Genomic DNA, 12315 nt, shown 5'->3' with positions numbered 1-12315 from the left:
TCCTCTAACCCTGGCAACATCCTTGTAGATCTTTTCTGAACCCTTTCAAGTTTCACAACATCTTTCTGATAGGAAGGAGACCAGAATTGCATGCAATATTCCAACAGTGGCCTAACCAATGTCCTGTACAGCCGCAACATGACCTCCCAACTCCTGTACTCAATACTCTGACCGATAGAGGAAAGCATACCAAATGTCTTCTTCACTATCCTATCTACCTGCGACTCCACTTTCAGGGAGCTATGAACCTGCACTCCAAGGTCTCTTTGTTCAGCAACACTCCCTAGGACCTTACCATTAAATGTATAAGTCCTGCTAAGATTTTCTTTCCCAAAGTGCAGCACCTCGCATTTATCTGAATTAAACTCCTTCTGCCACTTCTCAGCCCATTGGCCCATCTGGTCCAGATCTTGTTGTAATCTGAGGTAACCCTCTTCGCTGACCACTACACCTCCAATTTTGGTGTCATCTACAAACTTACTAACTGTACCTCTTATGCTCACATCCAAATCATTTATATAAATGACAAAAAGATTCTTTCAAACAAAACAGAACTTGCTGGGAAACCTCCAAACTGAATTCTGAGAAAGGGTCACTGAGCCTGAAATGTAGGTGGACATATAATTGCAAAATGATTTTACAGCAAGTTCATATTAATCTGCTGAAAAGTCTGGTGTACAAGTTGCATTCATATATGTTCTTTGCATATAAGTAATGACTTCTAAACCAGTGTAATCTATATATTGTTTCAGTTTCCCTGTAAAATTAATTCAAAAATAGAATGCGATTTATAGACCATATCCGCTGCAATTGATTTGCAAGAGACAATGCCAAGAATTAAGTCATAATTGTTTTACCTTGATTATCTTAATCAATTCGTTTTTTAAAAACTCCCTTATTTAGAATTAAGTTTATAATTGAACAATGTTCTAAACAGTAACAAAAAGGCATGATTTTTTTTTAATGTTAAAAATACTGGGAGTTTTCAGTATATTAACCAAAACAATTAATATTCAAATCAAGTATCGAATGCCTCAATTGCCCTTCTAAAATTTAAATAAAAACAGTCAGGCCTGTTAATCGACAACAGCACAGTAAGGTTTTTCTACTGAAATATTCTCAATTTGTTGACAATATATAGATTGGTAGAAATCCAGAAAGCTAACTGTGCCAAAGAAAATATGGAATTACTTGATAAAGTGAGAAAACTTGAAAATGAGAATCATCAGCTACTGAATTGGACCCAAGCTGATAGTGCAGCCAGTAACAGAATGAAGCAAGAAGCATCTCAATTAACATTGGAAAACTGGGTGAGTGCTGGAATATTGCCATCCCTAAAGTTCAATGATAATTTTTATGTTGGTAAACGCAAATATATGTAATGCAAGTCTGTTAAAATCTTAAAATGGAGAGAATGTGTTTAAAATGCAATTTTTGTATTAGTGCAACAACTTTAACTTATGTCAGCACTAGATTGGCTGAGTTTGGATACTGTCCTTGGAAACTTGATCAACTACAATGGGGACATTTCATACTCCATCAACAACATAGGACGTGTATCATTAAGCTCCTTTGGTGAATTGAATTCACAGCTCTTGGGGGAGCAATTTGGAGCTTCATTAATTGAAATATGAATATGAAATGTTTGTTATAAATAATCTGATATTGCTTATGTGACCTACTTGATAAAACATTCACTGGCTTTGAGGCAATTCAAACATTAGCTAAGAGCACCTATTCTTTACTGCCCTTTTGAAAATATCCCTTTAATGGGATGACCTTACAGCAGATGTATGTGATTTGCAACTCGTAAAGGCCACTGAGTAAAAATTAGGAGAATGGTTTTGCTTTAATTTAATGTTTTGTATTTGATTGGAGGGCCTTCCCTTGTTTATAAGAATTGTATATGTGATGATAGTAAAGTTGGAACTGTAGTATGAATATTTGACCTTTAACACAGATGATCAGTTTGTAGGACTGTGAAGATTAATCCTCTGTCTGCTTTGTTTTGGAGGATCTGGAGGAACGTCTTGATCAGAAAGAAAAGCAAATCAGGAAGTTGCAACATCAGATTAAATCCTTAACCAAAACAATTGATAGAGGTACGTAACTCAAACTTTGTCCATAATTAGTGCTCTTTGGCTGAAAATGTTGGTGTATAGCAGAGACAGCAAATTATTAAAGCCAAAACCAAGCTTTTGTAATCAAGAAGGAAAGTAATCAAAATATTTATCAGATATTTGATATTATTACAAGAAATCTAAAAGAGTATCACCTTAGGTACTTGAGATTCAAAAGTTTGAAAGTGGAAGAAATCTGCTTGATTCATAAACGTGTTAATGATTCTGGACAGGAAATCGAGCCAATGGAAAAGTGAGTCCCTTTGTGAAGAAGGAGTTCCTTGGCATGTTGGAATGTAAAACTGAGGATGAAGAAAAGCTCATAAAAAATCTAATTTTGGGTAAAATTGTTTTCTTTGTTTTACAATTATCTCTGATTTCTGAAAGACAGATGAACAGTATTAATATTAGACTTACGTTTAGGAGTCTTCCCTGTTGTAATGTATATGGTCTTGCTTCACTACTAGACCTAAAACCACGTGGTGTGGTTGTAAATATGATTCCAGTACTGCCAGCAAGTATCCTGTTCATGTGTATACGTTACGCTGATGATAGTAATGATGCTGAAATGCTGAAATCCCTGATGAACTCTCTACTTGATGGTATTAAAACAGTCACTAAGGTATGTAAACCTGGCACAAAGTCAAGAGGGTGGTGCTGGAAAAGCAGAGCAGGTCAGGCAGCATCCGAGGAACATGAGAATTGACATTTCAGGCATAAGCCCTTCATCAGGACGAAGGGCTTATGCCTGAAACGTTGATTTGCCTGCTCCTCAGATTCTGATCTCCAGCAGTGGTTAGCACTGCTGTCTCACAGCACCAGGGACCTGGGTTCGATTCCAGCCTCGGATGACTGTCTGTGTGGAGTTTGCATGTTCTCCCCATGTCTGCGTGGGTTTCCTCCCACAATCCAGAGACGTGCAGGTTAGGTGAATTGGCCATGCTAAATTGCCTGTAGTGTTAGGTGCATTAGTCAGAGGGAAATGGGTCTGGGTGGGTTACTCTTCGGAGGGTCGGTGTGGACTTGTTGGGCTGAAGGACCTGTTTCTATACTGAAGGGAATCTAATCTGCAGTTCTCACTTTCTCCACAAAGTCAAGAGGCATTTTTTTCAGAAAAACTTCCTTTTAAACAAATTTTGAAATTTGAGCAGTTTTGTGTAAAGTATTGTGTGAGTTACCAATGACGTGTTTTGGAAGTTTTCAATATTTGATTGAGAAAATAGCTAACACATTTGACATTTAAATAACATCAGGAATGTTGATAGAGATGTAATGGTGTATGGATATCAGCAAGTTTACCAAAATGAGGTTACATTTTTCAGTGGTTTTTAGATGAACAATAGTTTTTTTTAATTTAAAATGAATATTCTGTAGTTGTTTATACTCATTCTTCCAATATTGTCTTGTTTAATAGAATCACAGTGAAGATTTTGAAATGCTGTCATTTTGGCTTTCCAACAGTGTCCATTTTCTTAACTGCTTAAAGCAGTACAGTGGAGAGGAGGTAAGAAGATGTCACATCCAGGAAAGCTGGAATTGTTCATTATATCTCCAAGTTTTGTTATAAATTACATTAATTTCTATTTATATTTAAAGTTGTATTTAATGTGCCACCTTACAATTGAGATAATATTAAACTCGTGCATGGCTGTGCAATCCCTATTTATTTATTCTTTCACTGGATGTGGGGGTCACTGGTATGGCCAGTATTTGTTACCCACCCCTAATTGCCCTTCAGATGATGGTGCTAGTCAGGTCACATTTGGAGTACTGTGCAGTTCTGGTTGCCCTAATGTAGAAAGGATATTATTAAATTAGAAAAAGTGCAGAAAAGATTTACCAGGGTGCTACCTGGATTGGAGGCTGAATAGGCTGGGGCATTTTTCCCTGGAGCATAGGAGACTGTGAGGGGTGACCCTCAGGTCTGTAGAGGTCTATGAAATTGTGAGAGGCCTAGATAAGGTAGATAGGGAGCAGCTTTTTTTCCCAGAGTAGGGAAGTCTAAAACTAGGGAACAAAGGTTTGAGGTGAGAGGGGTGAGATACAAGAGTTCAGAGAGGCATTCTTTCACACAGAGGGTGTTGAGGCTCTTGAGCGGGCTGTCGGAGGTAGTGGTGGAGGCAAGTACAATTTTGTCATTTAAGAAACATTTGGACAGTTAAGTGGATGGGTAAGAATGGAGGGATATGGATCAAACGGCAAATGAGTCTGGATTAATTGTGAAAACTGGGTGGCATGAACAAGTTGGGCTGGAAGGCCTGTTTCCATGCTGTAAGCCTCGATGAATCTATGGTGAGCTGCTTCATAATCCACTCCAGTCCATCTGGTGAAGGTATCTCCGCAATGCTGTTATTGGGCTCATTTGAGATATCTCTGACATCTTACTCTTGGCCACAACGTTTCCTCTATATGTTTGTTAGCAACTTCTTTAATATTCATTCTGGAGAAATGAGTATTCCTGTCAACACTGTATTGCTCATTCCAGGTTGTCTTTGTAGACTTTGGTGAAGACTATCTTCTAGAACTGCAGCAGTATGATGTATGATTGGAAGGGGAGCTAGGATCCTGATGGTGTTCCCACATCTGCTGCTGTCATCCCACCACAGGTCATGTTTAGGAAGTGCAGTTAAAGGAGCCTTAGAGAGTTGCTTTGTGATGAATACTGTAACCACTGTACACTGGCAGTAGAGGGAGCAGATGTTAAATTTGATACAATTACCTCTGGTTATTGGTGACTTCCAGTATTATACTGGTGGGAATTTGCTGATGGTAGTGTTGAGGCAATGTAGTTTGGTTCCTTCTTGAGGAGATGCTGATTTCCTGGCATTTATCGAGTGTTTCTTGCCATGTACCAGCCCAAGCTTGGATGCTGCCCAGATCAAACAATATTTGACTGTGGGCTGGTCTGTTATTCGAGGATTAACAAATGAATCTGAAGTCTCTGCAATTAACAACAGTTTGTACTTGTATAGCAACTTTAATGTAATTAAATATGCCAACGTGATTCACCCGGGAATATTGTAAGGCTATTTCTGACACCATATTGTACAAGGTAGTTCCTGGGGAAATGACCAATAGTTTTATCAAAGCGATGTGTTTTAAACAGTAAAGAAGGGAGAGGGGAGGGAGATTTGAAGGAGGAATTCCCAAGCTCAGGCATTAGGTGGCTGATGCCTCAGTCACCATTTGTGCAGCAGTTAAAATTGGGGATGCTCAAAAGACCAGAATTAGATGACCATCCATGTATTGGGACAATTTTGAGGGTACAGATGATGACAGCGATAGGGAACATCTTGAAAGCAAGATTGAGGGCTTTTAAATTGGGGTATTGCTTGACTGGGAGCTTGTCTAGGTCAAAGATTATAGGGATGATCCCCAGTTTAATTGTTTATTGTGTGTAAGGACACAGGCAGCAGAGTTTTGGACAACCTCCTATTTATGGAGGAAGGACTCTGGGAGAGAAGCCAGAGTCCGTCAGAATAGTCCAGGCTGGAAGTAACAAAGGCATGGATCAGAGTTCCAGTCACAGATGAATGAAGCTGGGTTGAAGTCAGATGGGGAACACGACAGAGGTGAAAGCAGGTGTTCTTCATGGAGGCAGGGATATGTAATGGAAAGCTTAACTCAAGGTTTAGAAATGACACCAAGGTTACAAATTGTCTGGTTCAGCCTCAGACAGTTGCTAGAAGGAGAAAATGGCATCAGTAGCTGAGGACTGGAATTGCAGGTCCTTGTTCCTTACAAGTACTATCACCACAGTGTTTAACTGGAGGAAATTTCTGCTTATCCAGTAATTCACTCGTCATTACTGAAGTACTCTATGATGGTTGGATCTTGAATGCAGTTGATAGAAACTGTTGTTGAGGGTGGCACGGTGACTCAGTGGTTAGCACAGCTGCCTCACAGTGTCAGGGACCCGGGTTTAATGCCACCCCTGGGCAACTGCGTGGAGTTTGCACATTCTCTCCATGTCCTCTGGGTGCTTCCCTTTCCTCCAACAGTTCAAAATATGTATAGATTAGGTGGGTTGGCCATGCTAAATTGCCCATAGTGTCCAGGGATGTGAAAATTAGGTGGATTAGGCATGGGAAATATGGGGTTACAGGGATAGGGTCAGCCAAGGATAGGAGAGGATAGGCCAAACCTGGGTGGGATGCGCTTCACTAGGTCAGTGCAGACTTGATGCTCCACTTTCTGCACTGCAGGGATTCTATGAAACTCTTGCCGAAAGTGAGATGAATGGTCTCAAACATGTGTCTTCCTTTGTCTAGAGTGTCTCCAGCCACTGATGCATTTTTCTGCCCAAGAGCCATCGACTTCAGTTTTACTCGGCTCCTTCATGCCACACTCTGTTCAAAGCTACATTGTTGTGAGGGATAGTCACTTAAGCCTCACCTTTGCAGTTAAGCTTGATTCCATTTGTGAATCAAGACTGTTGTTTTGTGTGTGTGTGTGTGTGTGTGTGTGAGACATAAAGCATTAGTTGAATTTTTTGGTAGTCTCAGCAAGGAGTATTTTAGTCCATTTGACAGCTGGAAAATGGGTCTTTCCAACTTATCAAGTGCGTGCCTATTGTTTGTACTGTGATTATTCTTGCTCCTTAACATACATTTATTGTTTTTATAAAGGAGTTTATGAAGTACAACACTCCTCAACAAAATAGCCAATGTCTGAAAAACTTTGACCTGTCCGAATATAGACAGATTCTGAGTGACTTGGCCATTCACATTTACCAACAACTCATTCAAGTGATGGAGGATGACCTTCAACCAATGATAGGTAAAGATAGTCTACATTTCACTTGTATTCTGTTCAGAAATAGCACATCAGGTCCTTGCAGAAGATCTTACACCATCACCTCCAAAATAAATCTCAAATTCTTGTCAAAGAATCTTAGACAAGTAATGCTAAATGTAATGCTCAATGAAATTCCAAGCGCCTCAGTTGGAATGGGGTGAGGTTGTACCTCTGTGCTGCATGTGTTTGATAAATGTGTTTGTTGTGTAGGGTAGCGATGGCAAATGGACTGTATTGCACATATAAGCAGTGGTGCAGTTAAGTGATAGTACTCTTCCTGGTGAGCTTGGATGGATTAAAGAAGTAGCCTGCATTATGGATCAGATCAAACCCTCTCAAAATATTCAGAAGATAGTTTAGTCCCTAACCTTTTTTTATTTTAAAGGTAAACATAAGGTGTCACATTCCAGATACAATTTGATCAAACCACCGGATTTAAAACAAAGTACACTTTATTCATCCACTATAGTTCAAATAGAACAAAAGAGCAAAGAGATTGAAATAAGTTAACTCTACTGGAAAACTTAACAGAATGCGAGATACAGTAACTATTAGTAATTAACTGTTCCAATACAGTAATATCCCATAAACACAACGCTTGGGGAGAAAAGGTAAATTCAGAATGTCTCACCTACAACTCCAACAGCACAGGAGGGGAAAAAAATCAAGAGAAAATTCTGAGTGTAGCAGCTGGGAGAGATCTACTGCAGCTTCCAACCCTGTTGAGACCCCAGAGCAACAACTGCTGCTATTAAAAAGACTAATCTGAAAATCCTGCTTCTTTGAGAGTTTGATCCCACCCATTCAGGCTGCTTCTGTAGTTCCAACTTTAGGAAAAAAATCCAAGGCCTCACAAACCTTTCACTGTAGTGGCTCTGGTAGACTGCTCATCGCCTCTGCCTTAAAACCTCTCCTTATTAAAAAAAAGAACAAAATAACATCTTAAAGCGATAGTATCATCACACCTGTTTGTGTGGGGATGTGTACTGTCAGTGATTGCATTAGGATATACAGTAGCACTCTACAACTGTAATTGCTCATTCACAATTGTTATTGCTCCATTTTAGTACCGGGAATGCTAGAACATGAAAGCCTGCAAGGCATTTCGAGCATGAAGCCAACTGGACTTCGGAAAAGATCTTCAAATTATCAAGAAGAAGTGGACAAGTACACAATATCTTCCATTTTGCAGCAGCTCAGCTACTACTTCACCACCATGTGTCAGCATGACATGGACACTGATCTGACCAAACAGGCAGTTAAACAGCTCTTCTTTCTAATTGGAACAATCACCCTTAATAATCTCTTCCTGCGCAAAGACATGTGCTCATGCAGAAAAGGGATGCAAATAAGGTAAAGCATTCTGCTCCAGTACTTCCTCACAAAAAATGAATTGCAATAAAGTCTGTTAGAGGTGACATGATGGGCTCAATTTTAACCCTCTGGAAACAAAACAAACTGGAATGAGATTAAATCTCACCTCCATGTTTTTATTTCTAAAGCTGAACAGAGATTTGAATAAAAGGAAAGAAGTTGCATTTGTATAGCACCCTTCACAATCTCTGAACTTTATAACCAATTGAAATACGTTTGAATATTAGTCAGTGCAGAAATGCAGGGAAACACAGCGGCCAATTTCTGAAGAGGGAGACCTCCGAAATAGCAATGAGATTAACATCTGTTTTAGTGATATTATTGAAGGCTATACGCTAGTCAGGATGTCAAAAGAATTTGCATGTTACTCTCTAAATCATCCATTATATCTATCCAAGAGAGCAGTCAGGAACTTAGTTTAACTTATCTGCTGAAAGACCTCATCTCTGACAATCAGCACTCCCTGAATATTTAAGCAAACTGGGGAGATTACATGCTCAGGTCTCCAGCTTATAAAGTCAACATTTTAAACATTAACGGAGCTGCTCCTGAGCTGAGGCTGAGACCATAATAAACATTTTTAAAATCCTTTGTGCATTTTTTATGCTGAACTGTGCTGCTCTGTGCTTGCAATAAACTGGACACAAGTTTTAGTGAAGACTACAGGTCTGGAAGAGAAAAAAAAGATATCAACTTCATAACCAGAGGTGTGAATGTTGTTAAATTTCTTTTCAGTAAACACTCATTCTAACTTGCGTTCTGTTTACATAGTGCTTAAAGAATTAAGGTAATATTTGACAAGCAGTGCATTGTTGTCACATATATGGATGCGTGCTACTAGGAGAGGACATTGAAGAAAGGGAAGAAGTGTATACAGAGCAGTAAATTTGTATTTAAATGGCATGTTGCTAAAATAATGGAAATAGTGTTAGTCATATTCTTTGTGATTAAGTTGAGTTATTTGTAATGCATGTTTAGCTAAGAATAATTCAAAACGTGGTGGTACTGTATTATATTTTTCATTATTAATATCTTTGTCAGAGGTCACAGTAACCTTTTTGATGTCTAGATGAGTGTATTATTAATGAATGGTTTCTTTATATTTGGCCCAGATGTAATATTAGTTACTTGGAAGAGTGGCTGAAGGATAAGAATATGCAGAGTAGCAATGCTAAAGAGACCCTGGAACCACTCTCTCAGGCTGCCTGGCTACTTCAGGTTAACAAGACCACAGATGATGATGTGAAAGAAATATGTGCAAAATGTACATCTCTTTCAGCTGTGCAGGTCTGATTTTAACTTTTAGTATTTCCAGTTGACCTTTCGTGATTGTTGCCGGACACGTTTTAATTTTCTCTCTTTCTCCCTCCTCCCCGTGCCCCCGCCCCCTCTCTCTCTCTCTGTCTCTCTCTCTCTCTATCTCCCCCACAACTCTCTCTCTCCTCACAACTCTCTCTCTCACACCCTCCCACCAGCCCCTCTCCCCCCCCACACATCCTTGCCTCTCTTTTTCTCTCTGTCTCACACTCTCGCGCTCGCGCTCTCGTCCTCTCCATATATATTTATGTTCCTTCACTCTCTCACCTCCTCTGGCTCAGTCTCTATTTTTGATGAGATCATTAGATCGGACATTGAGAGAATGAAATATATCTGATTTTCTTACTAACCTCATTTGGTTTATTTAGGTTTCTGGTTTGATTGTCTGCATTCCAACATGTGTAATATGTTTTGGTTTATCAGGTCTTCAGATATAACAATAATTTCTTATGAGTTTTCTCATGAAAGGCAAATGAATGAATTTATGCTGTACTGTCCTCACCACTACACAAAATATAAGGACAGAAACACATAACTATGATTTTGTCTTAACAGGTTTAATTCAATAAATTCACTGGCTATCAGTAGGAATGATTAATGTTAATGACTAATATCCTCATGGCCAATGGAGTGTTTCCATTATGTAGATTTTTTCCCATTTTATTTTAACAGATTGTCAAGATTTTGAATTCCTACACGCCAATTGATGATTTTGAGAAACGTGTGGCACCATCCTTTGTGCGCAAAGTTCAGGTGAGCAAAAATAATCTTTGACATTCAAACTAATTCCATAATCTGCACGCAAGCAACTATTGGACAGCCCATACTCAAGCAGGGGTTTGGGGAGAGAGAGATTGAGAGAAAAGTTACAAGCGGGCGCGCGGCACGGTGCCACAGTCGTTAGCATTGCTGCCTCACAGCGTCAGAGACCCGGGTTCAATTCCCGCCTCGGGCAACTGTCTGTTTGGAGTTTGCACATTCTCCCCGTGTCTGCGTGGGTTTCCTCTGGGTACTCTGGTTTCTTCCCACAATCCAAAAATGTGCAGGTTAGGTGAATTGGCCATGCTAAATTGTCCGTAGCGTTAGGTGAAGGGGTAAATGTAGGGGAATGAAGATGTGCAGGTCAGGTGAATTGCCCATGCTAAATTGTCCGTAGCGTTAGGTGAAGGGGTAAATGTAGGGGAATGAGTCTGGGTGGGTTGCACTTCAGAGGGTTGGTGTGGACTTGTTGGGCCGAAGGGCTTGCTTCCATACTGTAAGTAATCTAAAACAAAAATTTGCTGTTTTTATTTTCTTAGTCACAACTGAACAGTCGTGGAGATGGATCAACATTGATAATTGATGCCAAATATCATTTTCAAGTGACTTTTCCATTTAGTCCATCTCCACAAGCATTGGAGACCATCCAGATTCCCAGTAGCTTCAAATTAAACTTCCTTACTCGGATCTAAAAGAATGCTACTGTGTCAAATATCCGATTGGTAAACTTGGAAGATGAGAATTGTTTTACAATTAATATTAAAGACATGGATGACTTGGACTTTGGAGATTTGGGTATTTATTTTTCTTTCTCATGCCAAACTTAATGAATTATTTGAGTTTAACAACATTTTTATATTGTGCATTTAACAAAAATAAATGCAGTCTCGTTTTACAAAAGTTCAAAACATGTTAAGTTTTGACTGGCTGCTCTTACAAGGACAGTATTCAATAATTTTTCAAACTCTGCAAGGATTTCACAAACAGTTGCAGACTCATGTTGCCTAATATTTTGTATAAAGGTGAAACAAGTGATGTTTTTCATAGTGTTTATAAGAGATTATTCTCCCAACAATTTATACTAGTAGATTTTTAAAAATGTTTGGGTGTACAAATTCTGAAGAAATTAGCTTTTTAACTATACAGAGAAAAGTGATGCATGTTTAGAACTAAAGGAAAAAAAGGTTGTTTTTATGGTTTTCCTATTTATCAAAACGTTAATTCTTCTGTACAGAATATATTTTAACATTATACACTTGTGTTGTTCAATAAAAAGGACAATAAAAGAAAACAAGTGTTTCATTTCTGTGTGAGATTTCACTGCATATTTGTAAAATTAGAAAATAAATTTTAATCTCGAGTGATCAATGTATTGCTTTTTATAAATTTAAGAAACATTTTTGCCTATTGCCTGCGTGAGGAAAGACTATTTCTTTTAGACCACTAACAGCACAGCAAGACAATTGCCTCCTTTTTACTACGTTCCATCTGGTCTACTCTTCCACATTGAGAAGACCACCTTCAATTCAACATCATCCAACAGAAATGGATGTGTCTGCACTGCAGAGTTATTCCCTTGTAGTAAATCTGTGCTATTCCCCTGTTGGCTAATAGGAAGGCAAGGATTTCAATTGCAATATGCCAGTTCTGCCAGTTTACTCTCCTAATCTGAAACAATTTATGATTACCTGGCACATCAGGTCTGTAAGGGTTTAGAAGAATTTCCCAATGGGCAACGAGAATTATTTCAAAATGCTTTAACTGTACTAGAATGAAATCACTGTTTTCACCTGCCTCAAAACACACCAGCTTTAATTGTCATCACGAGGAAACGGAGTTTATCATCTATGCCTAACCTGAACTTGTTGTAATACCCATGCAATGAGAGGGATTTGTAGCTCACCAGAACCATTACAGCTAGCAAAAATTCTTGATTTTTTTAAAAATC

The 12315-nt window shown here is 38.9% G+C and overlaps 1 protein-coding gene across 1 annotated transcript in view; it reads left to right on the top strand.

Moving 5' to 3' along the window:
* Nucleotides 1–11710, top strand: part of myo5c (myosin VC) — an 85924-nt gene extending 74214 nt beyond the window's left edge. Inside the window, exons 29-38 of the mRNA XM_043677061.1 lie at nt 1142–1310; nt 2015–2102; nt 2354–2461; nt 2588–2742; nt 3535–3624; nt 6749–6899; nt 7985–8270; nt 9404–9578; nt 10281–10361; nt 10907–11710. Coding sequence (XP_043532996.1) covers nt 1142–1310; nt 2015–2102; nt 2354–2461; nt 2588–2742; nt 3535–3624; nt 6749–6899; nt 7985–8270; nt 9404–9578; nt 10281–10361; nt 10907–11059 — 1456 coding nt within the window. The 3' untranslated portion in view covers nt 11060–11710. The remainder of the gene's footprint in view (nt 1–1141; nt 1311–2014; nt 2103–2353; nt 2462–2587; nt 2743–3534; nt 3625–6748; nt 6900–7984; nt 8271–9403; nt 9579–10280; nt 10362–10906) is intronic.
* Nucleotides 11711–12315: the final 605 nt, after the last annotated feature.

This window comes from Chiloscyllium plagiosum, chromosome 36 (assembly GCF_004010195.1).
Source record: "Chiloscyllium plagiosum isolate BGI_BamShark_2017 chromosome 36, ASM401019v2, whole genome shotgun sequence".
Classification (NCBI taxonomy): Eukaryota; Metazoa; Chordata; class Chondrichthyes; order Orectolobiformes; family Hemiscylliidae; genus Chiloscyllium; species Chiloscyllium plagiosum.
The sequence above is the reverse complement of the archived record's forward strand: the minus strand, read 5'-3'. Positions and strand labels throughout refer to the sequence as shown.